Source organism: Ranitomeya variabilis, chromosome 4 (assembly GCF_051348905.1).
Source record: "Ranitomeya variabilis isolate aRanVar5 chromosome 4, aRanVar5.hap1, whole genome shotgun sequence".
Classification (NCBI taxonomy): domain Eukaryota; kingdom Metazoa; phylum Chordata; class Amphibia; order Anura; family Dendrobatidae; genus Ranitomeya; species Ranitomeya variabilis.
This window is the reverse complement of record NC_135235.1, coordinates 402,936,716-402,963,444: the sequence shown is the minus strand read 5'-3', so window position 1 is coordinate 402,963,444 and position 26,729 is coordinate 402,936,716. Positions and strand designations below refer to the sequence as shown.

Below are 26,729 nucleotides of genomic sequence, written 5' to 3'. Positions count from 1 at the left end.
AAGAGAATGCCAAGAGTGTGCAAAGCAGTCATCAAAAGGTGGCTACTTTGAAGAACCTAGAATATAAGACATATTTTCAGTTGTTTCACAATTTTTTGCTATGTATATAATTCCACATGTGTTAATTCATAGTTTTGATGCCTTCAGTGTGAATTTACAATTTTCATAGTCATGAAAATACAGAAAAATCTTTAAATGAGGTGTGTCCAAACTTTTGGTCTGTACTGTATATCCTACAACCATCCACAGCATCTGCCAGCTTATGTTTTTACTGTGCACACTTAATGTAATTATTCTTTTTCCTGCTTGTCTAAGTCCTATTTTGACCCACAGTTTCTTCCTTGCCTACTTTCATGTCCGCTCCTTTTTCTTATATGTATTTGTACTATGTCAAATCTGATTTTATATGTGATTATTCAATAAAATCTACTTATTTATTTATCTGGTGGGTTTCTTGCTACTCTGTTTTCTTTTGTTTTGGATATATTGTTTGGAGTACTCCACCTCAGTAATTATATGACCATAATATATTGGGGGATTAGGATTACTGTTCTAAACATAATTTTTCACTGTAATTTTTTTTCAGCTGTCTCAAAGAGGTTTTGATGAATATGGCATACAGTATATGCTGAAAACACAGTGCCAGAAACATAGCACCACAGACACCAGGTGCAACCATGAGGCCCAGCTTAAAAGCATGTCGGCTACCCAATTCTTATTGAATTGAAGACAATGTTGGCCATATCAAAATCATATACAGTATTTCCAATACAGTTGCATTTCCCATAAGGGTTTAGTTTACTATAAACATTAAATTCCACAAATTAGAATAGTAACCTAGTAACCCTGTGATAAAAGTAAAGGAGGATTAGACATAGTTTGTGATGAAAGGAAAGGAGGATTAGACATACTTAAAAAAAATACAATATGAAGTTATTTAATACCATATTGTAAAGAAGAAATCTATATAATGGACTTCACTTAACAGTTCAAAACTAAGCTTTGTATAGTGTTTACTGATCACAACAAGGCCATTTTCAGATACCAGTGGGCACAGTACAGAGTTTTAATATATATAGTTCCCACTGCACACACAGTCCTACATTTCAAAATGGAAAGAGGTATTTTTCCCATGAACAACTGATATCACACCAACATATGACAGATCCAGCAGAGCATTGTGACTTCTGTTGTGGATGGAAGCCCACAAAGACTAAAACATCTTCCTTATAGATCCTTTGATCCTTTCGACCTTGGGTCTTTCCCGAATTTTAGGCAGTACCAGGTGGTCTTCTGCGAGTTGACTGGTGAGGACTTTCTAGATAATTATTTCTGAAATCTTTCTCACATTCTGAACATTCACATGGTTTGATACCCGTGTGGAACGTCCAGCTAAGGTTTGTCCATTCTTTCAGAAGATCACCAATATTAGAAGTCTTCTGTATGAGTCTTTTTATGAACATAGAGTTGATAGTAGATGCTAAAACTTTTGCCGCATTCAAGACATTGGAATGGTTTATCTCCTTTTTGATTTTTCTCATCGGTAAGAAGATTTAGTTTAGTGTCACAACGTTCCCTACAAACAGGACACTGAAATTTGACTTCTCCAGGGTGTTTCTTTCGATCCAATAGTTTAGCATCATAAAAGTATTTTCCACATTCTGAACACTGAAATGACTTCTGCATTGTGTGCATTCTTAGATGGGCTTCAAGTTGCAGCTTCCTTAAAAAATATTGTCCACATTCTGAACATTGAAGGGTCTTCTTTTTGGAGTGAGCCCTTGAATATTTTGTAAGATTGGAAATGTCACCAAATGTTTTACCTTCTTCAGGAATTTTTAATGACCTAGAACGATATCTGAATATACTTGTGCTACCTGGTTTAGTCTCATTGATGTCTACTAAGTGAGCTAGTACTATAACCTTCGTGGGTGATGAGTCTTCTGGTTTTACATCTGGGTGAACTAAAGATGGCGAATGTTGGTCAGCACATGTATCCTTAAAAGAAGTAGGCGGACATTTTTCTGTAGAGCTGTACAAATCAGTCTCTTTAAGGTATCCCAACTGACTGGAAATTGTTTCTTCATGCGGCTGAGCAAATTGACAATTGGTATTGCCATGACATGACACTGGTTCCTCCTTAATAAGTGAAGATTGATATTGTGTACGGTAATGGCTGAGGTGTGTGAAGTCTCTTACATCAGATAACACTGGTTCAACCTTAATATGTGCAGATGGATATTGTTGTGCGTATGTGGGTACATAATGGTTGGGGTATGAAATGTTTCCAACTTCACATGAGACTGGTTCCTCTTTAACATGATTTAATGTATTATGTTCATGGACTCTGGGTGTATAAATCTGAGGATGGGTGATGTTTCCACCATCATAGGAGTCTGGTTCCTCTTTAATAAAGGCATATCGATTGGTGGGTGTATATCTGTTGGGGTCATTGCAGGTTTCCTGTTCCTCTTTAATTTGAGGAGCTGGATATTGTTTATGATCTGAGGGTGTATAAATATTGAAGTCTGTGAAGTTTTCTTCACCTGATGAGATTAGTTCCTCCTTAATATCAGCAGAGTGATAATGTAAATAGTCTGTGGATGTATAACTGTTTGATGCCATGAAATCTTCATCATCTGACATGGGTTCCTCTTTTACATGAAAAGAAGGACATAATTGTGTATTATCAGAAGGTATAGGAATATCAGGATCTGTAATGTTTTCTTCATCAGATAAGACTGGTTCCTTCATAATATGTGTAGGTGCATATTGTGTATCACCTGTGGGTAAAAAAACAATGTCTCCGAGAGAATCTTCATTATTTGGGACTGGGTCATCCATATGTATAGATAGATATTGTGTACCATCTGTGGGTGAAGAAACATCTTGGAGATTTCCTCCTTTACATGAATCAGATTTATCCATATTATGTGTAGAGTACTGTGTATCATTTGAAGCTGAAGAAATAATGTCTCTGAGGGCTTTTCCATTATATGGTACTGATTCATCCATAATATTTGTAGGATATTGTGTATCATCGATGGGTGAAGAAACATTAAAGTCTCCCAGGGTCCCTCCATTACATGAGACGGATTCATCCATAATATTTGTAGAAGGATACTTTTGTGTATGATCTATGGGTGAAGAAACAATAGTGTCTATAAGGGTTCGTTCAATACACGAGACAGGTTCCTCCACAGTAAATTGATTTTCCGCTGCATTTATGGGTGCATAATTGCTGATGTATTTTAAAGTTCTTCTATCACATGAAACTTTGGTTATATTTTTTATGGAACTCTTCATCTCATTTCTTGAATGGCTCCAAATAAAGTCATTAGGATGGGTAGAGAAACAAGAACCGTCTTTATGTGATGATGAGTTGTCATGAGTGCAACCTGTAAAATAAAATAAAAAAACTATTTAATTTATGTTTAATCCTGAAGTGTTTTAACCCCTTAACGACCGCCGATACGCCTTTTAACGGCGGCAGGTAAGGGTACTTAAACCACAGCGCCGTTAAATAACGGAGCTGTGGAAAAAGTGAATAGCGCCCCCCAGAGTCGGATTTTCTCTGAGGTCTCGGTTACCGGGGGTAGCCGAGACCCCAGAGAACATGCTTCGGGGTTTTTTTACCGACCCCCGGGTTGCAATCGCCGGTAATTAACCGTTTACCGGCGGTCGCAAAAAAACCCAAAAACACGATTTCCCATTTAATTTCTCTGTCCTCCGATGTGATCGCACATCAGAGGACAGAGAAATGGAGTCCCCGATAGCCCCCCGATACTCACCTGTCTCCCCCGGTGCTCCTCATGGCTCCCGATGGGCGCCGCCATCTTGTTCCGGCCAAAAAATGGCGGGCGCATGTGCAGTGCACCCGCCGGCCGGCACCTGGAAGATCTTTGGGGTCTCGGCTGCCGGGGTAGCCGAGACCCCAAAGAACATGATCGGGGTCGGTTTTTACCGACCCCTGTTTTGCGATTAACTGTTTAATTAAATGTTTACCGGCGACCGCAAAAAAAAGCGGTGTGTCATTCTCTGTCCTCTGATGTGATCACACATCAGAGGACAGAGAAATAGGGGGATTCGGGGACCCTGTTATACTTACTGGTGTCCCTGGGTCCTCCTGCGTCTAATCCTGCCCGCCGGCTTCTTCATCCGGTAAGAAAATGGCGGGTGCATGCGCAGTGCGCCCGCCATGATCTGCCGGCCGGCAGCTAGAGGAGTTGGGGCTAAATTTAGATTTAGGGTTGGGGCTAAATTTAGGGCTAGGGTTGGGGCTAAAGTTAGGGCTAGGGTTAGAGCTAGGGTTAGAATTAGGCTATGTGCACACGGTGCGGATTTGGCTGCGGATCCGCAGCGGACTGGCCGCTGCAGATTCGTAGCAGTGTTCCATCAGGTTTACAGTACCATGTAAACCTATGGAAAACCAAATCCGCTGTGCCCATGGTGCGGAAAATACTGCGCAGAAACGCTGCGTTGTATTTTCCGCAGCATGTCAATTCTTTGTGCGGATTCCGCAGCGTTTTACACCTTTTCCAAAATAAGAATTCGCAGGTGAAATCCGCACAAAAAACACTGGAAATCCGCAGTAAACCCGCAGGTAAAACGCAGTGCCTTTTACCTGCGGATTTTTCAAAAATGGTGCGGAAAAATCTCACACGAATCCGCAACGTGGGCACATAGCCTTAGGGTTAAGGTTGGAATTAGGGCTAGGGTTGGAAATAGGGATAAAATTAGGCTTGTGGTTAGGGTTATGGTTAGGGGTGTGTTGGGGTTAAAGTTGTGGTTAGGGTTAAGATTAGGGATAGGGTTGGGATTAGGGTTAGGGGTGTGTTGGGGTTAGTGTTGTGGTTAGTGTTGTGGTTAGTGGTTAGTGTTGTGGTTAGGGTTATGGCTAGAGTTAGGATTAGGGATAGGGGTGTTGGGGTTAGAATTGAGGGGTTTCCACTGTTTAGGCACATCAGGGGTCTCCAAATGCAACATAGCGTCACCATTGATTCCAGCCAATCTTGCGTTCAAAAAGTCAAATGGTGCTCCCTCCCTTCCGAGCCCTGACGTGCGCCCAAACAGTGGTTCCCCCCCACATATGGGGTATCAGCGTACTCAGGACAAACTGGGCAACAACTATTGGGGTCCAATTTCTCCTGTTACCCTTGTGAAAATAAAAAATTGCTTGCTAAAACATCATTTTTGAGGAAAGAAAAATGATTTTTTATTTTCACGGCTCTGCGTTGTAAACTTCTGTGAAGCACTTGGGGGTTCAAAGTGCTCACCACATATCTAGATAAGTTCCTTGGGGGGTCTAGTTTCCAAAATGGGGTCACTTATGGGGGGTTTCTACTGTTTAGGCACATCAGGGCATCAGGGGCTCTGCAAACGCAACGTGACGCCGGCAGACCATTCCATCAAAATCTGCATTTCAAAAGTCACTACTTCCATTCCGAGCTCCGACGTGTGCCCAAACCGTGGTTTACCCCCACATATGGGGTATCAGTGTACTTAGGACAAACTGGGCAACAACTATTGGGGTCCAATTTCTCCTGTTACCCTTGTGAAAATAAAAAATTGCTTGCTAAAACATCATTTTTGAGGTAAGAAAAATGATTTTTTATTTTCACGGCTCTGCGTTATAAACTTCTGTGAAGCACTTGGGGGTTTAAAGTGGACACCGCACATCTAGATTAGTTCCATGGGAGGTCTAGTTTCCAAAATGGGGTCACATGTGGGGGAGCTCCAATGTTTAGGCACACAGGGGCTCTCCAAACGCGACATGGTGTCTGCTACCGATTAGAGCTAATTTTTCATTCAAAAAGTCAAATGGTGCTCCTTCCCTTCCGAGCCTTCTCGTGTGCACAAACAGTGGTTTGTGACCACATATGAGGTATCGGTGTACTCAGGAGAAATTGCCCAACACATTTTAGGATCCATTTTATCCTGTTGCCCATGTGAAAATGAAAAAATTGAGGCTAAAAGAATTTTTTTGTGAAAATAAAGTACTTTTTCATTTTTATGTATCAATTTGTGAAGCACCAGGGAGTTCAAAGTGCTCACTATGCATCTAGATAAGTTCCTTGGGGGGGTCTAGTTTCCAAAATGGGGTCACTTGTGGGGGAGCTCCAATGTTTAGGCACACAGGGGCTTTCCAAACGCGACATGGTGTCCGCTAAAGATTGGAACCAATTTTTCATTGAAAAAGTCAAATGGCGCTCCTTCCCTTCCGAGCCCTGTCGTGCGCCCAAACAGTGGTTCCCCCCCACATATGGGGTATCGGCGTACTCAGGACAAATTTTACAATAACTTTTGGGGTCCAGTTTCTCTTTTTACCTTTGGGAAAATAAAAATTTTTTTGCTAAAAATCATTTTTGTGACTAAAAAGTTAAATGTTCATTTTTTCCTTCCATATTGCTTCTGCTGCTGTGAAGCACCTGAAGGGTTAATAAACTTCTTGAATGTGGTTTTGAGTACCTTGAGGGGTGCAGTTTTTAGAATGGTGTCACTTTTGGGTATTTTCAGCCATATAGACCCCTCAATTTGACTTCAAATGTGAGGTGGTCCCTAAAAAAAATGGTTTTGTAAATTTCATTGTAAAAATGAGAAATCGCTGGTCAAATTTTAACCCTTATAACTTCCTAGCAAAAAAAAAAAATGTTGTTTCCAAAATTGTGCTGATGTAAAGTAGACATGTGGGTAATGTTATTTATTAACTATTTTGTGTCACATAACTCTCTCGTTTATCAGAATAAAAATTCAAAATTTGAAAATTGCAAAATTTTCAAAATTTTCGACAAATTTCCATTTTTTTCACAAATAAACGCAAAAATTATCGAACTAAATTTACCACTAACATGAAGCCCAATATGTCACGAAAAAACAATCTCAGAACCGCTAGGATCCGTTGAAGCGTTCCTGAGTTATTACCTCATAAAGAGACACTGGTCAGAATTGCAAAAAACGGCCAGGTCATTAAGGTCAAAATAGGCTGGGTCATGAAGGGGTTAAATTGTATAGGTGGTCACTATGCGGCTTTGAGAATTGCATGTAATGCTAGAAGGTAGAAGCAGAAAATCTGACCACAGGGGGAATAAGGCCACAAGGAGACTTCTAGCAATGTTTAATATTATGACTACTTTCTGCCATGGGTGTGTCAGATGCTGCAGAGTCGCTTTTCATCTGGCTGCAGAAGGTCACTGCATTTGGCTTTGCAGACGCCTTCTTAACCCCTCTGTGACCTTAGACGTACTATCCCGTCGAGGTGACCTGGGCCTATCTGACCCTCGACGGGATAGTACATCATAGCCGATCGGCCGCGCTCACGGGGGGAGCGCGGCCGATCGCGGCCGGGTGTCAGCTGACTATCGCAGCTGACATCCGGCACTATGTGCCAGGAGCGGTCACGGACCGCCCCCGGCACATTAACCCCCGGCACACCGCGATCAAACATGATCGCGGTGTGCCGGCGGTATAGGGAAGCATCGCGCAGGGAGGGGTGTTATGGTTCTCAATGGCAAGAGAACATAGCCCAGCAAACATAAGTACTAGCTCTTGGAAGGATGGAAACTAAACTGACCATGAACTAAACCTGCCGCACAACTAACAGTAGCCGGGTAGCGTAGCCTACGTTTTTTATTCCTAGACGCCCAGCGCCGGCCGGAGGACTAACTAATCCTGGCAGAGGAAAATATAGTCCTGGCTCACCTCTAGAGAAATTTCCCCGATAGGCAGACAGAGGCCCCCCACATATATTGGCGGTGATTTTAGATGAAATGACAAACGTAGTATGAAAATAGGTTTTAGCAAAATTGAGGTCCGCTTACTAGATAGCAGGAAGACAGAAAGGGCACTTTCATGGTCAGCTGAAAACCCTATCAAAATACCATCCTGAAATTACTTTAAGACTCTAGCATTAACTCATAACATCAGAGTGGCAATTCCAGATCACAAGAGCTTTCCAGACACAGAAACGAAACTACAGCTGTGAACTGGAACAAAATGCAAAAACAAACGAGGACTAAAGTCCAACTTAACTGGGAGTTGTCTAGCAGCAGGAACATGCACAGAAAGGCTTCTGATTACAATGTTGACCGGCATGGAAGTGACAGAGGAGCAAGGTTAAATAGCGACTCCCACATCCTGATGGAAGCAGGTGAACAGAGGGGATGATGCACACCAGTTCAATTCCACCAGTGGCCACCGGGGGAGCCCAAAATCCAATTTCACAACAGTACCCCCCCCTCAAGGAGGGGGCACCGAACCCTCACCAGAACCACCAGGGCGATCAGGATGAGCCCTATGAAAGGCACGGACCAGATCGGAGGCATGAACATCAGAGGCAGTCACCCAAGAATTATCCTCCTGACCGTATCCCTTCCATTTGACCAGATACTGGAGTTTCCGTCTGGAAACACGGGAGTCCAAGATTTTTTCCACAACGTACTCCAACTCGCCCTCAACCAACACCGGAGCAGGAGGCTCAACGGAAGGCACAACCGGTACCTCATACCTGCACAACAATGACCGATGAAAAACATTATGAATAGAAAAAGATGCAGGGAGGTCCAAACGGAAGGACACAGGGTTAAGAATCTCCAATATCTTGTACGGACCGATGAACCGAGGCTTAAACTTAGGAGAAGAAACCCTCATAGGGACAAAACGAGAAGACAACCACACCAAGTCCCCAACACAAAGCCGAGGCCCAACCCGACGCCGGCGGTTGGCAAAAAGCTGAGTCTTCTCCTGGGACAACTTCAAATTGTCCACTACCTGCCCCCAAATCTGATGCAACCTCTCCACCACAGCATCCACTCCAGGACAATCCGAAGATTCCACCTGACCAGAAGAAAATCGAGGATGAAACCCCGAATTACAGAAAAAAGGAGACACCAAGGTGGCAGAGCTGGCCCGATTATTGAGGGCAAACTCCGCTAAAGGCAAAAAAGCAACCCAATCATCCTGATCTGCAGACACAAAACACCTCAAATATGTCTCCAAGGTCTGATTCGTCCGCTCGGTCTGGCCATTAGTCTGAGGATGGAAAGCAGACGAGAAAGACAAATCTATGCCCATCCTAGCACAGAATGCTCGCCAAAATCTAGACACGAATTGGGTTCCTCTGTCAGAAACGATATTCTCCGGAATACCATGCAAACGGACCACATTTTGAAAAAACAGAGGAACCAACTCGGAAGAAGAAGGCAACTTAGGCAGGGGAACCAAATGGACCATCTTAGAGAAACGGTCACACACCACCCAGATGACAGACATCTTCTGAGAAACAGGAAGATCCGAAATAAAATCCATCGAGATGTGCGTCCAGGGCCTCTTCGGGATAGGCAAGGGCAACAACAATCCACTAGCCCGAGAACAACAAGGCTTGGCCCGAGCACAAACGTCACAAGACTGCACAAAGCCTCGCACATCTCGAGACAGGGAAGGCCACCAGAAGGACCTTGCCACCAAATCCCTGGTACCAAAGATTCCAGGATGACCTGTCAACGCAGAAGAATGAACCTCAGAAATGACTTTACTGGTCCAATCATCAGGAACAAACAGTCTACCAGGTGGGCAACGATCAGGTCTATCCGCCTGAAACTCCTGCAAGGCCCGCCGCAGGTCTGGAGAAACGGCAGACAATATCACTCCATCCTTAAGGATACCTGTAGGTTCAGAGTTACCAGGGGAGTCAGGCTCAAAACTCCTAGAAAGGGCATCCGCCTTAACATTCTTAGAACCCGGCAGGTAGGACACCACAAAATTAAACCGAGAGAAAAACAACGACCAGCGCGCCTGTCTAGGATTCAGGCGTCTGGCGGACTCAAGATAAATTAGATTTTTGTGGTCAGTCAATACCACCACCTGATGTCTAGCCCCCTCAAGCCAATGACGCCACTCCTCAAAAGCCCACTTCATGGCCAAAAGCTCCCGATTCCCAACATCATAATTCCGCTCGGCGGGCGAAAATTTACGCGAGAAAAAGGCACAAGGTCTCATCACGGAACAATCGGAACTTCTCTGCGACAAAACTGCCCCAGCTCCGATTTCAGAAGCGTCAACCTCAACCTGAAAAGGAAGAGCAACATCAGGCTGACGCAACACAGGGGCGGAAGAAAAGCGGCGCTTAAGCTCCCGAAAGGCCTCCACAGCAGCAGGGGACCAATCAGCAACATCAGCACCCTTCTTAGTCAAATCAGTCAATGGTTTAACAACATCAGAAAAACCAGCAATAAATCGACGATAAAAGTTAGCAAAGCCCAAAAATTTCTGAAGACTCTTAAGAGAAGAGGGTTGCGTCCAATCACAAATAGCCTGAACCTTGACAGGATCCATCTCGATGGAAGAGGGGGAAAAAATATATCCCAAAAAGGAAATCTTTTGAACCCCAAAAACGCACTTAGAACCCTTCACACACAAGGAATTAGACCGCAAAACCTGAAAAACCCTCCTGACCTGCTGGACATGAGAGTCCCAGTCATCCGAAAAAATCAAAATATCATCCAGATACACAATCATAAATTTATCCAAATAATCACGGAAAATGTCATGCATAAAGGACTGAAAGACTGAAGGGGCATTTGAAAAACCAAAAGGCATCACCAAATACTCAAAGTGGCCCTCGGGCGTATTAAATGCGGTCTTCCACTCATCCCCCTGCTTAATTCGCACCAAATTATACGCCCCACGGAGATCTATCTTAGAGAACCACTTGGCCCCCTTTATGCGAGCAAACAAATCAGTCAGCAGTGGCAACGGATATTGATATTTAACCGTGATTTTATTCAAAAGCCGATAATCAATACACGGTCTCAAAGAGCCATCTTTCTTAGCCACAAAGAAAAAACCGGCTCCTAAGGGAGATGACGAAGGACGAATATGTCCCTTTTCCAAGGACTCCTTTATATATTCTCGCATAGCAGCATGTTCAGGCACAGACAGATTAAATAAACGACCCTTAGGGTATTTACTACCCGGAATCAAATCTATGGCACAATCGCACTCCCGGTGCGGAGGTAATGAACCAAGCTTAGGTTCTTCAAAAACGTCACGATATTCAGTCAAAAATTCAGGAATCTCAGAGGGAATAGATGATGAAATGGAAACCACAGGTACGTCCCCATGCGTCCCCTTACATCCCCAGCTTAACACAGACATAGCTTTCCAGTCAAGGACTGGGTTATGAGATTGCAGCCATGGCAATCCAAGCACCAACACATCATGTAGGTTATACAGCACAAGAAAGCGAATAGTCTCCTGATGATCCGGATTAATCCGCATAGTTACTTGTGTCCAGTATTGTGGTTTATTACTAGCCAATGGGGTGGAGTCAATCCCCTTCAGGGGTATAGGAGTTTCAAGAGGCTCCAAATCATACCCACAGCGTTTGGCAAAGGACCAATCCATAAGACTCAAAGCGGCGCCAGAGTCGACATAGGCATCCGCGGTAATAGATGATAAAGAACAAATCAGGGTCACAGATAAAATAAACTTAGACTGTAAAGTGCCAATTGAAACAGACTTATCAAGCTTCTTAGTACGCTTAGAGCATGCTGATATAACATGAGTTGAATCACCGCAATAGAAGCACAGCCCATTTTTTCGTCTTAAATTCTGCCGTTCACTTCTGGACAGAATTCTATCACATTGCATATTCTCTGGCGTCTTCTCAGTAGACACCGCCAAATGGTGCACAGGTTTGCGCTCCCGCAGACGCCTATCGATCTGGATAGCCATTGTCATGGACTCATTCAGACCCGCAGGCACAGGGAACCCCACCATAACATCCTTAATGGCATCAGAGAGACCCTCTCTGAAATTCGCCGCCAGGGCGCACTCATTCCACTGAGTAAGCACAGCCCATTTACGGAATTTCTGGCAGTATATTTCAGCTTCGTCTTGCCCCTGAGATAGGGACATCAAGGCCTTTTCCGCCTGAAGCTCTAACTGAGGTTCCTCATAAAGCAACCCCAAGGCCAGAAAAAACGCATCCACATTGAGCAACGCAGGATCCCCTGGAGCCAATGCAAAAGCCCAATCCTGAGGGTCGCCCCGGAGCAAGGAAATCACAATCCTGACCTGCTGAGCAGGATCTCCAGCAGAGCGAGATTTCAGGGACAAAAACAACTTGCAATTATTTTTGAAATTTTGAAAGCAAGATCTATTCCCCGAGAAAAATTCAGGCAAAGGAATTCTAGGTTCAGATATAGGAACATGAACAACAAAATCTTGTAAATTTTGAACTTTCGTGGTGAGATTATTCAAACCTGCAGCTAAACTCTGAATATCCATTTTAAACAGGTGAACACAGAGCCATTCCAGGATTAGAAGGAGAGAGAGAGAGAGAAAGGCTGCAATATAGGCAGACTAGCAAGAGATTCAATTACAAGCACACTCAGAACTGAAGGGAAGGGAAAAAAAAAAAAAAAAAAAATCTTCAGCAGACTTCTCTTTTCTCTCCTTTCTCTGTCAATTAATTTAACCCTTTTTGGCCGGTCAAACTGTTATGGTTCTCAATGGCAAGAGAACATAGCCCAGCAAACATAAGTACTAGCTCTTGGAAGGATGGAAACTAAACTGACCATGAACTAAACCTGCCGCACAACTAACAGTAGCCGGGTAGCGTAGCCTACGTTTTTTATTCCTAGACGCCCAGCGCCGGCCGGAGGACTAACTAATCCTGGCAGAGGAAAATATAGTCCTGGCTCACCTCTAGAGAAATTTCCCCGATAGGCAGACAGAGGCCCCCCACATATATTGGCGGTGATTTTAGATGAAATGACAAACGTAGTATGAAAATAGGTTTTAGCAAAATTGAGGTCCGCTTACTAGATAGCAGGAAGACAGAAAGGGCACTTTCATGGTCAGCTGAAAACCCTATCAAAATACCATCCTGAAATTACTTTAAGACTCTAGCATTAACTCATAACATCAGAGTGGCAATTCCAGATCACAAGAGCTTTCCAGACACAGAAACGAAACTACAGCTGTGAACTGGAACAAAATGCAAAAACAAACGAGGACTAAAGTCCAACTTAACTGGGAGTTGTCTAGCAGCAGGAACATGCACAGAAAGGCTTCTGATTACAATGTTGACCGGCATGGAAGTGACAGAGGAGCAAGGTTAAATAGCGACTCCCACATCCTGATGGAAGCAGGTGAACAGAGGGGATGATGCACACCAGTTCAATTCCACCAGTGGCCACCGGGGGAGCCCAAAATCCAATTTCACAACAGAGGGGGCTCCCTGCGGGCTTCCCTGAGACCCCCGGAGCAACGCGATGTGATCGCGTTGCTCCGAGGGTCTCCTACCTCCCTCCTCGCCGCAGGTCCCGGATCCAAGATGGCCGCGGCATCCGGGTCCTGCAGGGAGGGAGGTGGCTTACCGAGTGCCTGCTCAGAGCAGGCGCTGGTAAGCCTGCAGCCCTGCACAGCAGATCGTCGATCTGACAGAGTGCTGTGCACACTGCCAGATCAATGATCTGTGATGTCCCCCCCTGGGACAAAGTAAAAAAGTAAAAAAAAAATTCCCCACATGTGTGTAAAAAAAAAATAAAAAAAATATCCTAAATAAAGAAAAAAAATATATATATTATTCCCATAAATACATTTCTTTAGCTAAATAAAATAAAAACAACAATAAAAGTACACATATTTAGTATCGCCGCGTCCGTAACGACCCAACCTATAAAACTGCCCCACTAGTTAACCCCTTCAGTAAACACCGTAAGAAAAAAAAAAAAAAAAAAAAAACGAGGCAAAAAACAACGCTTTATTATCATACCGCCGAACAAAAAGTGGAATAACACGCGATCAAAAAGACTGATATAAATAACCATGGTACCGCTGAAAACGTCATCTTGTCCCGCAAAAAACGAGCTGCCATACAGCATCATCAGCAAAAAAATAAAAAAGTTATAGTCCTGAGAATAAAGCTATACCAAAATAATTATTTTCTCTATAAAATAGTTTTTATCGTATAAAAGCGCCAAAACATAAAAATGATATAAATGAGGTATCGCTGTAATCGTACTGACCCGACGAATAAAACTGCTTTATCAATTTTACCAAATGCGGAACGGTATAAACGCCTCCCCCAAAAGAAATTCATGAATAGCTGGTTTTTGATCACTCTACCTCACAAAAATCGGAATAAAAAGCGATCAAAAAATGTCACGTGTCCGAAAATGTAACCAATAAAAACGTCAACTCGTCCCGCAAAAAACAAGATCTCACATGACTCTGTGGACTCAAATATGGAAAAATTACAGCTCTCAAAATGTGGTAACGCAAAAAATATTTTTTGCAATGAAAAGCGTCTTTCAGTGTGTGACGGCTGCCAATCATAAAAATCCGCTAAATAACCCGCTATAAAAGTAAATCAAACCCCCCTTCATCACCCCCTTAGTTAGGGAAAAATAAAAAAATTAAAAAATGTATTTATTTCCATTTTGCCATTAGGGTTAGGGCTAGAGTTAGGACTAGAGTTAGGGCTAGGGTTAGGGCAAGGGTTAGGGCTAGGGTTAGGGCTAGGGTTGGGGCTAGGGTTAGGGCTAGGGTTGTGGCTAGAGTTAGGGCTAGGGTTGGGGCTAGGGTTAGGGCTAGGGTTAGGGCTAGTGTTACGGCTAGTGTTAGGGCTAGTGATAGGGCTAGGGTTAGGGCTAGGGTTGGGGCTACAGTTAGGGTTGGGGCTAAAGATAGGGTTAGGGTTTGGATTACATTTATGGTTGGGAATAGGGTTGGTGTGTCTGGGTTAGAGGAGTGGTTAGGGTTACTGTTGGGATTAGGGTAAGGGGTGTGTTTGGATTAGGGTTTCAGTTATAATTGGGGGGTTTCCACTGTTTAGGCACATCAGGGGCTCTCCAAACGGGACATGGCATCCGATCTGAATTCCAGCCAATTCTGCGTTGAAAAAGGAAAACAGTGCTCCTTCCCTTCAGAGCTCTCCCGTGTGCCCAAACAGGGGTTTACCCCAACATATGGGGTATCAGCGTACTCAGGACAAATTGGACATCATCTTTTGGGGTCCAATTTCTCCTGCTACCCTTGGGAAAATACAAAACCGGGGGCCAAAAAATAAGTTTTGTGGGAAAAAAAAGATTTTTTATTTTCACGGCTCTGCGTTGTAAACTGTAGTGAAACACTTGGGGGTTCAAAGTTCTCACAACACATCTAGATAAGTTCCTTGGGGGGGTCTAGTTTCCAATATGGGGTCACTTGTGGGGGGTTTGTACTGTTTGGGTACATCAGGCGCTCTGCAAATGCAACGTGACGCCTGCAGACCAATCCATTTAAGTCTGCATTCCAAATGGCGCTCCTTCCCTTCCGAGCTCTGTCATGCGCCCAAACAGTAGTTCCCCCCCCCCCACATATGGGGTATCAGCGTACTCAGGACAAATTGGACAACAACTTTTGGGGTCCAATTTATCCTGATACCCTTGTGAAAATACAAAACTGGGGGCTAAAAAATCATTTTTGTGAACAAAAAAAGAATTTTTATTTTCACGGCTCTGCGTTATAAACTGTAGTGAAACACTTGGGGGTTCAAAGCTCTCAAAACACATCTAGATAAGTTCCTTAGGGGGTCTACTTTCCAAAATGGTGTCACTTGTGGGGGTTTTTAATGTTTAGGCACATCAGGGGCTCTTCAAACGCAACATGGCATCCCATCTTAATTCCAGTCAATTTTGCATTGAAAAGTAAAATAGCGCTCCTTCCCTTCCGAGCTCTGCTATGCGCCCAAACAGTGGTTTACCCCCACATATGGGGTATCGTCGTACTCAGGACAAATTGCACAACAACTTTTGTGGTCTAATTTCTCCTCTTACCCTTGGGGAAATAAAAAAATGGGGGCGAAAAGATCATTTTTGTGAAAAAATATGATTTTTTATTTTTACGGCTCTGCATTATAAACTTCTGTGAAGCACTTGTTGGGTCAAAGTGCTCACCACACATCTAGATAAGTTCCTTAAGGGGTCTACTTTCCAAAATGGTGTCACTTGTGGGGGGTTTCAATGTTTAGGCACATCAGGGGCTCTCCAAACGCAACATGGCGTCCCATCTCAATTCCAGTCAATTTTGCATTGAAAAGTCAAATGGCGCTCCTTCCCTTCCGAGCTCTGCCCTGCGCCCAAACAATGGTTTACACCCACATATGGGGTATCAGCGTACTCAGGACAAATTGTACAACAAATTTTGGGGTCTATTTTCTCCTGTTACCCTTGGTAAAATAAAACAAATTGGAGCTGACATAATTTTTTTGTGAAAAAAAGTTAAATGTTCATTTTTATTTAAACATTCCAAAAATTTCTGTGAAACACCTGAAGGGTTAATAAACTTCTTGAAAGTGGTTTTGAGTACCTTGAGGGGTGCAGTTTTTAGAATGGTGTCACATTTGGGTATTTTCTATCATATAGACCCCTCAAAATGACTTCAAATGAGATGTGGTCCCTAAAAAAAAATGGTGTTGTAAAAATGAGAAATTGCTGGTCAAATTTTAACCCTTATAACTCCGTCACAAAAAAAAAAATTTGGTTCCAAAATTGTGCTGATGTAAAGTAGACATGTGGGAAATGTTACTTATTAAGTATTTTGCGTGACATATGTCTGTGATTTAAGGGCATAAAAATTCAAAGTTGGAAAATTGCGAAATTTTCAAAATTTTCGCCAAATATTCGTTTTTTTCACAAATAAATGCAAATTATATCGAATAAATTTTATCACTATCATGAAGTACAATATGTCACGAGAAAACAATGTCAGAATCGCCAAGATCCGTTGAAGCGTTCCAGAGTTATAACCTCATAAAGGGACAGTGGTCAGAATTGTAAAAATTGGCCTGGTCATTAACGTGCAAACCACCCTTGGGGGTGAAGGGGTTAATCCTTCTGACTCTTGGACCCAGTGTCAACCTCCCTCCGGCTCTAATTGATACACCTGGACCTGGGTGTTTATAGACTCCCAGTCGGCTTCTGTGAATCGCCGGTAATATTCATATTTCTCCCTTGTGAAGGCTTGGAACTGTAAGGGGGTGTGTAGGCGGCTAGTTTGAGCCCTGCATTCCTGTGCATGCCTACCTAATGAAACTGGGTATGTTTTGTGTTTGCTGTGTGCCCTGTGTAGTTTATGATAGTTGACACTGTTTAATATGATAATGGCTGACACTGTTCTGATATCTGTGTGTTAGGGACAGGAATAGGGACAGTAAGTTGCAGTGGTAAGTCAGCATTGGTAAGGGTTATGGCAGTGTGGTTGTGGGTCAGCGTTAAGGGGGCACTGTAGAGTAGGAGATTAGATTGTGTTGAGAACTGGTTTCAGTCAGAGTAGTGACAGTTGAGAAAGGGGGCGGAGCAGGTCTGGAGATGTTAGATCTTAAAGCACGTGAAAAGCGAGGCAGTCTGGAAGGGTCGGTGGCTTGTCTGTGGGTTACCTCCTGTGACGTCCGGGACTTACGGTCTGAACAGGAATTGCAGAGGCAACCTGATTTTTCGCTCAGGATGGGGGAAAGTGGACGGGGAGCACCTAGTATCAGAAAGCTGGAATTCCCAGGGAACTGCGGGTCTGGAAGCCATGGTGCTAGAAGATAAGCTGAAGGAAAAGACAACGGAAAGTGCAGGAGGAGTTCTTATGTCTTTTGAAGATTGTTGGATTAAGTCATGTGTTGTGAAGATGCACGAATTGAGTAAAGTTTTATTGAAAATGAATTGGGACTTTGATAATATTTGTGTGTGTCTGTGACAGATTGGAGCCCTGTATGCTGTAAAGGATTCTGACTCACAGGTGGGTGAACTACTTGACACACCACAAAATGGACATGATATTTCTGTAGCGGAGCGTCGGGCTGTGATGAGGAAGCAGCAGCAATCCCTCGGTACGGCTATCACCCTGGCCCCCATTACAGAACTATAGCAGTCGGCTATCTTCCTCTCTGGTGCTGTTGGAGGACGTCTGTTGTCACCTCTCTGAATCTGCTCAAGATAACTATTCCCCTTGTTCGTCTAACCTGTCTTTAGTTGTAGTGGGGACTGACTAGTTGGCATCACATCCTCTCCCTAACCAGGGCCTATTGCTAAGGGTCAGGCAGGGATTAGGTTCCTGCTCGGTGATAGGTGTAGAACCTATATAGGGACGTTTAGGGCAGACAGGGTGATGTTAGAGCTGCCTAGGGGTCTCCACTCCCTGCTTCCTTAGTGTTTGGGCCCCCTTTCCCCTCATGTTGCACTTAGTCTTCCCACACTGTGCGTGACACTCTCCTAAGCTATATTCTGGACACTAGGTAAAAATAACTTCATACTCATACCTCTCAACTTTGTAATGGCAAGTCAAGGTAAGCTCTTAAACCATGTCCCCAATCACCTAGGAACACTCAAGAAACCCTCACTTTCATGAAAATTTACATAAAGTCCTCCCACGTGGCGAAGCATTTTGTGGAACAAGCCTAAGTGGAAAAAAAAACAGATGGTTAGGTGGAGTGGGGTATGATTACCTAATATTGTTAGTGGCTTGTGGTCCTCCATCATGATGTCTTTGTACAGATCCTTGTGTCCTTCTATGTACTCCCACTCCTCCATGGAGAAATGGACAGAAACATCCTGACATCTTATAGGAACCTGATACATAAAGAAACAATCATTATTTGGAAACATTACCTCTTGTGTTACTGTATAATGTCCCAATATTCCCAGCAGCACTCACCTCTCTGGTCAGCAGCTCAATGATCTTGTTGGTGAGTTCTAGGATCTTCTGCTCATTGTTCTTAACATTGATCAGTGAATGAGGCAGAGGCTTCTCTATGATAGGCTTCTGTGCCATGTGCCATCCTCTTGCTATATTCGGATAGTTGCTGGAGGTCACACACTCTCCAGATGCCTTTCTCACTACTGCACAATCCTGTGTATGTAGAGAGGCTATGTAAAACATCACTATATACATTCCCAGAATGCCTCATCTTTCCAGTCATATCTCTACTCTATATTGTTAACATTCATAACTTTCCAATGGCGGTACTCAGTGGTATGGATTGACCCTCCAGACAATAGTAGAAGAACCACGGCACTCAAGTAGACAAGCAGCTAAAGTTTGAATTTTATTGGCAAGCCAGGATATGGTAAAAATAAGAATAGCCAACATTTTGATCTATCCCAGACCTTGGTCACAGATTGTATCCTAAAATGTTTTGTAGATTCATAAGCAGACTGCTAATGCTAAAATTCTACCCTTAACTGTAGGGCTATTTGAGTGCCATGGTTGTTCTACTACTACTTTGTTTTATTAATAATCATGTGCTCATGTGACTTTTTTCCGGAAACCCTCACCTCTCCGGTTAGCAGATGGATGATTTCCAAGGTGATATTTAATATAACTTCTGTCACCTCACTTGTGACCTCCATTCTGGTCACCATCATGAAGTAGACAATAAAGAAGATTTACTAAAAAGAAAGGAAAAAAAGTATGAAGTTAGCACCTGTATTACCTTCTTCTCTAGTGAAGAGCGAGTATACTCGTTACTAGGGTTTCCCCCTGCATGCTCGGGTGATCTCCTAGACAGGCTGAATACATGTGGGAATTCCCTAACAGGCAACCCCCACATGTACTCAGGTTGTCTAGCAGTAGCAAATCATGCAGCTGCAGCGACAAAAACTAAGTCTCTGAGCAGTCACAAATACTCGGAGACCACCTGAGCGTGCTCGGGGAAACCCGAGTAACGAGTACAATCGCTCATCACTATTCTTCTCTACTAAAACATACACTGGATACTAACCATATAATACAGAACAAAATCTACTAGAGTAAAATGCATAAATTCCAGGTTACCATGAATATGCAGAATACCAATCTACATAGTCAGCCTGTAGCTGGACTTGTGTTATCCCATCCTGGCTATTTACCTATCCAAATAAAAGATGATAACTTGCTAATTGCCGATATGTCCACCAAACCTGAGAATGGGGTCTCTATGCAATGTCCTGTTGTACATTCCTGCCACCATTCCAGTTTTAGTGTATGACTAAATGCACACCCTGTGGATTTTGCTGCGGATCCGCAGCGGATTTGACGCTGCAGATCCGCAGCAGTTTTCTATGAGGTGTACAGTACCATGTAAACCTATAGAAAACAAAATCCGCAGTGCACATGCTGAGGAAAAAATCGCGTGGCAACGCAGCGGTTTATATTCCGCAGCATGTCAATTCTTTGTGCGGATTCCGCTGCGGTTTACACCTGCTCCTCAATAGGAATCCACAGGTGTAAAACCGCAGGTGGAATCCGCACAAAAAACGCGATAAATCCGCAGTGCGGTTTACCTGAGGATTTACCAAAATCAGTGCGGAAAAATCAGCACACCATTCCGCAGCTTGTGCACATAGCCTATATGGGTCTGTCAGACGTAGCTGAATAGCGCTCAACTATGCCCAGCAGTCCCATAGACAATGGAACAGTGAGGCACGTGCATGACCATCACTTCAAGTGAGGCTGTGACTTCAGAGGGCTGTTCTTTGGATTGGGGAGAGCCCACAGCGATCAGCAAGTTATCACCTATCCTTTAAATGAATGATAGCTTGCTAAGAAGGGAAGAAGGGAGTACCTCTTTAAAGTGTAACCGACATTTTTTTTTTTTTTTTTAAATCAGATAATTTTTATTGATCATTCAATTTCATAAACAATTACATACATTATACAGGAGAAGGAGGTCTTGGAGCTTCAACGGGATCCACATGCAGCACCAGATGGGTAGAGCCAAATCAGAAGGCAGGTGGGTGCTCGCACGGCTAGTGAGCACAGCCAAACAGGAAAAATTGAGAGGATAGCGGCACACCACTGATGAAAAAAAAACTTTATTCAAGTATAGCAAGCCATATTAAAAACATGAAAAGCCTTACGCATTTCCGGTGCATGCAGCATGATCCTATGACTTAGGGTGCTGCATGCACCTGAAAACACGTAAGGCTTTTCATGTTTTTAATATGGCTTGCTATGCTTGAATAAAGTTTTTTTTTCATCAGTGGTGTGCCGCTATCCTCTCAATTTTTCCTGTTTGGCTGTACATACATTATAGTACAAACACAATAAACAAGTTTAACCCTTAAAGTTTACATAGCCCTATATCTGCCAAGGTATTCCATGCCAGAGTTATCAATTTTGTCCAAATTAAGATTTTCCCAAAGCCTGGTGACACACTATTATATACAGCAATTATACAGAACTAGTATAGGTTGTATATTCACTAACAAGATGTTTACGAACAGAAAATAATTGGTATTTATATGTCCTCAACATACAATATTTAAAAAGCCCAAATAGCCAACCGGTCTAGTACAGTTATTGTGAGTAGGTCCGCAGATGCCACCCCAGGGGTTACCAGCCACCGTTCCCATATATTTATAAACTTTTTTATTGAGCTCCTTTTAATGTACTGTAAGTACCTCTCTTCAGGCATATGGTATTATTAATTTTAGCTTTCAATTCCTCCAATGTTGGGGAATTACGGTCTAACCAGTGCAATGTTAACAAATTCCTGGCCAGAAACAGCATTCCCAGAATGGCGGTAGTCACAGGGGGATCTTAAATCTACCCCCACCCCCAGAAGGCCCAGTATGCACACTCTAGAATCAAGTTGTATGTGTATCCCGAATACTTGTTCAATCAGAGAGGTCACCCCCACCCAGTAGTGGCGTATATCAACACATTCCCATAGCATATATATCAGATGGGCCCCATTCGTACCGCATCTCAGACATGAGTCTTCAGTCCGAGCCCCAATTTTAAACAATATATTAGGTGTCTTATATACCCTGCGGATAAGGAAAATTTGGGACATTCTCTGGGACGCAGATAAAGATAGCATAAGGGTTGTTTCTAGTATTTCTGCCAATTGTTCTTCAGTTATGGGCCAAGCTCTGCTTCCCACTTTGATCTCACCAACATGGGATGCTTATCTAGATACAAGGGTAATAATAGCCTATAAATAGAGGAAATAAGGCCCTTTGTATTAGAGAATGTAGCGATTAAATCTAAGATATAGTGATTAGTGATATCTACCTTAGTATTCTTAATTTGTGTCTGGAAGGCATGACAAAGCTGCAAATACTGATAGAACTATGTGGAACAAACCCAAAGCGAATCTGATCAAAACTTTGGATTGATCCATCACGTATTATTGGGGTCCCTCTCACCGAAGCCCTCTAGTTTAGCTATTTCACTTCATTTAGGATTGTGCCACAGAGGGGAATAGTTTGTGACTCCCTTGATACGGAGAATGTCCTTGCCCCATCCCAGATTTTATAGATCAAATTTGGAGTGAGAACCCTTTACTCATTTTCCCTGAGAAAGCCAGCCTCAAGAGTTCCTCTCTATCTACATCACCTAATACTTGACGACAAAACAGATCTTCTTTTGATTAGCTGGCCTCGCAACGTATCTTGTATCATGCCACAATGAAGATGTCATGCCACGCTGGCTAATCTAAAGAAGAGCCATGAATGCCGTCATATACGTGGCAGTTCTCATGGCTCCCATCCAGCAGTCACAGATTACCGACGTGGCTAATGGACTGAGTTGCACCTCTAGTTTTGAATCTCTCTCTAAGCGGCTCAGACTCGTAGGTGAATATTTAGAGACAGTTTTTATTGACATTTTTTGTTTTTTTTTACATATGTGTGAAAGCTTGTTTTTCATGTGGTGAGTTGACATTTTTATTGACACTACACTGTGTGCAGAATTATTAGGCAAGTTGTATTTTAGAGGATTATTTTTATTATTTATCAACAACTATGTTCTCAATCAACCCAAAAGACTCATAAACATCAAACCTTAATATTTTTGGAAGTTGGAGTGGGGTGTTTTTAGATTTGGCTATCTTAGGAGGATATCTGTTTGTGCAGGTAACTATTACTGTGCAGAATTATTAGGCAACTTAAAAAAAAAAAACAAATATATTCCCATCTCACTTGTTTATTTTCACCAGGTAAACCAATATAACTGCACAACATTTAGAAATAAACATTTCTGACATGCACAAACAAAACCACCCCAAAATTAGTGACCAATATAGCCACCTTTCTTTATGATGACACTCAGCAGCCTTCCATCCATAGATTCTGTCAGTTGCTTGATCTGTTTATGATCAACATTGTGTGCAGCAGCCACCACAGCCTCCCAGACACTGTTCCGAGAGGTGGACTGTTTTCCCTCCCTGTAGATCTCACATTTTATGAGGGACCACAGGTTCTCTATAGGGTTCATATCAGGTGAACAAGGGGGCCATGTCATTATTTTTTCTTCTTTGAGACCTTTACTGGCCAGCCACGCTGTGGAGTAGTTGGAGGCATGTGATGGAGCATTGTCCTGCATGAAAATCATGTTTTTCTTGAATGATACCGACTTCTTCCTGTACCACTGCTTGAAGAAGTTGTCTTCCAGAAACTGGCAGTAGGTCTGGGAGTTGAGCTTCACTCCATCCTCAACCCGAAAAGGTCCCACAAGTTCATCTTTGATGATACCAGCCCATACCAGTACCCCACCTCCACCTTGCTGGCGTCTGAGTCGGAGTGGAGCTTTCTGCCCTTTACTGATCCAGCCTCTGGCCCATCCATCTGGTCCATCAAGAGACACTCTCATTTCATCAGTCCATAAAACCTTGAAAAGTCAGCCTTAAGATATTTCTTGGCCCAGTCTTGATGTTTTATCTTATGTTTCTTGTTCAAAGGTGGTCGTTTTTCGGCCTTCCTTACCTTGGCCATGTCTCTGAGTATCGCACACCTTGTGTTTTTTGTTACTCCAGTAATGTTGCAGCTCTGAAATATTGCAAAACTGGTGGCAAATGGCATCTTGGCAGCTTTACGCTTGATTTTCCTCAATTCATGGGAAGTTATTTTGCGCCTTTCTTTCCCAGCACGCTTCTTGCGACCCTGATGGCTATTTGCCATCAAACGCTTGATTGTTCGGTGATCACGCTTCAAAAGTTTGGCAATTTCAAGACTGCTGCATCCCTCTGCAAGACATCTCACAATTTTGGACTTTTCAGAGCCTGTCAAATCTCTCTTCTGACCCATTTTGCCAAAGGAAAGGAAGTTGCCTAATAATTAAGCACACCTTATATAGGGATTTGATGTCATTAGACAACATCCCTCCTCATTACAGAGATGCACATCACCTGATTTACTTAATTGGTAGTTGGTTCTCACGCCTGAACAGCTTGGAGTAGGACAACATGTATGAAAAGTATCATGTGATCAAAATACAACTTGCCTAATAATTCTGCACACAGTGTAATTGGAGGTATAGAAGACATTTTGATTGTTTTATATTGCATTTGAGAAGCATGGCACATTGCTGTTCCGGGGAGGCAAAACCCTTTTCTAGGCATTAATGGGGGGATTGCTCCCAAATGTCAGACCTCAACAATCGGTAAGAAATATTTAGGGATTGTAAGAATATTCCCTTAAAGGAGTTTTCCAGAACTTAAAAAAAAAATTAATATGAGTACAGTATGTTCCAAAATAAAGGATGTCCTCACTGTAAGACATGCAGGGACCATGGGGGAATCAGCAGAGGAATATTACCCGAGTAGAAACTCAGATGTTAGCACAGATGTGAAATGGTGCAGGAATATATGACATAAGCAATATAATGTTTCAACACACACGACGAAGGCACTGGAGTGCCCGTTCACAGTCTACTTAAAGCGACATTATGAATGAGACCCTGGCAGGCAAAAGTTATTTAGATAGTCCAGTGGGCATAGGCTGTCAATGTTTTCAGAAGCGCGAGTCCTGTTTACACAGGACGTGTTGCCAAGAAGGGATCTTTTAAAGTGAACCTGTCACCCCCAAAATCGAAGATGAGCTAAACCCACCAGCATCAGGGGCTTATCTACAGCATTCTGTAATGTTGTAGATAAGCCACCGATGCATCCTGAAAGATGAGAAAAAGAGGTTAGATTATACTCACCCAGGGGCGGTCGCGGTCCAGTCCGATGGGCGTCGTGGTCTGGGGCCTCCCATCTTCTTATGATGACGTCGTCTTCTTGTCTTCACGGTGCGGCTCCGGTGCAGGCGTACTTTGTCTGCCCTGTTGAGGGCAAAGTACTGCAATGCGCAGGTGCCGGGTCTCTCTGACCTTTCCCGGCGCCTGCGCACTGCAGTACTTTGCTGTGCCCTCAACAGGGCAGACAAAGTACACCTGCGCCGGAGCCGTAGCGTGAAGACCAGAAGAGGACGTCATCCTATGAAGATGGGAGGCCCCGGACCGGAACGCGACACCCATCGGATCGGACGGCCTCATAGGCATATATGTCGAGTTCAGGTCAGGGAGACACAAATCTATGAAGTCAGCTTAAGGGCGCATTCTGAGATCTGTGTAAATTGGTCTGAGATCGGATCGCAATGCACGGACTAGCTGCGGCTCTCCCGACCTGAGCGTGACAGCCTCATAAAATAAATGAAGCTGTCACGCTTGAGTCAGGAGAGCCGCGGCTAGTCCATGCATTGCGGTGCAGGGTGAAAAATGGTCTTAACAGTCAAATGGTGGAAAAGAAAGAAATCTAATTGCAAAAAATATTTTTAGCACAAAATATATACAAAATGTCCCCCAAAGTTGTCCCATATATTTGAAGCAAATAGACCAGGACTGCAGGAAGTTGTCTGTCTGCATACAGGCAACTACGATGTGTCTGGAGGAGAGGAGCATGCAGGGTGGACATAATCTGTGTCTTCCCAGCAATCCTCTGGGAGAAGATCACACAGTAAAAATGTCAAAGAAAAACAATCATAAATATTAAAAAAAACCAAAATCTAGCTCTTTCCCCAAACCCACTCACACCATCAGACTTTTCAGTGACATAAATGCATTTTATATGGACACAAGTAGTTATGTGTCCACATCACAGAGTACATATTAGATCAAATGCACATGAATTATTCACGAGCTTTCGTCTTCCTTTCCCCGTCACCATCTGCTCTTATTACTCCTATATTAAACATTTTGTACATCGGTGAATTGTACCCAATTTAAGCTCTGATCAGATCAGGCTAAAAAGCCGGATTACTCACCGGTAATGCTCTTTTAGTGAGTCCACGACAGCACCCCACTGGAGAGAGGGATCCGCCCTGCAGGAACAGGAAACCTACAGAGAAATAAAAGGGGGTGGTCCGCCTCTCCTCCTCAGTTTAATTTCAGAGTACCCGGAGGACCGCCAGTATTAGGCAAATACCATTTATTTCATTTTTCAAACTTATTTGCTTATAATTAAAATAATTTTTACTCAATAGTATATACTATATTAATCTAGGGAGGGATGTAAGAGGGTGCTGTCGTGGACTCACTAAAAGAGCATTACCGGTGAGTAATCCGGCTTTTTACTCTTCGCCACGACAGCACCCCACTGGAGATCTTTCAGAGACCATCACCTAGGGAGGGGACCACCGTGCTGAGGAAAGTCCTGCCAAAGTCTAGGTCACAAGTTGACGATAGGTCTAGCCTATAGTGGTTATAGAATGTAGAAGGATTTGACCAAGTTGCCGCCTTACATATAGTTTCGATCGGGACGTCTCCCCTCTCTGCCCAGGAGGATGCCATCGCTCTGGTAGAGTGTGCTGTTATGCCTTCCGGAGGGTTTTCTTTCCTCGCGGAATAAGCCAGTCTGATAGACTCTCTGATCCACCGGGATAAGGTGCTTTTTGTTACTCCGTGACCCTTCTTGTGACCCTGGAAGGAAATAAACAGAGCCCTACACTGTCGCC

At 43.3% G+C, this 26,729-nt stretch overlaps 1 protein-coding gene across 1 annotated transcript in view; it reads right to left on the bottom strand.

Annotated features, from left to right (window-relative positions):
* Nucleotides 1-911: 911 nt before the first annotated feature.
* LOC143764931 (uncharacterized) overlaps nt 912-26,729 on the bottom strand; it is a 37,638-nt gene continuing 11,820 nt past the window's right edge. The window contains exons 2-5 of the mRNA XM_077251055.1: nt 19,308-19,421; nt 18,688-18,882; nt 18,479-18,602; nt 912-3,398 (exon numbers count right to left, since the gene is read on the bottom strand). Coding sequence (XP_077107170.1) covers nt 1,429-3,398; nt 18,479-18,602; nt 18,688-18,882; nt 19,308-19,397 — 2,379 coding nt within the window. The 5' untranslated portion in view covers nt 19,398-19,421 and the 3' untranslated portion in view covers nt 912-1,428. The remainder of the gene's footprint in view (nt 3,399-18,478; nt 18,603-18,687; nt 18,883-19,307; nt 19,422-26,729) is intronic.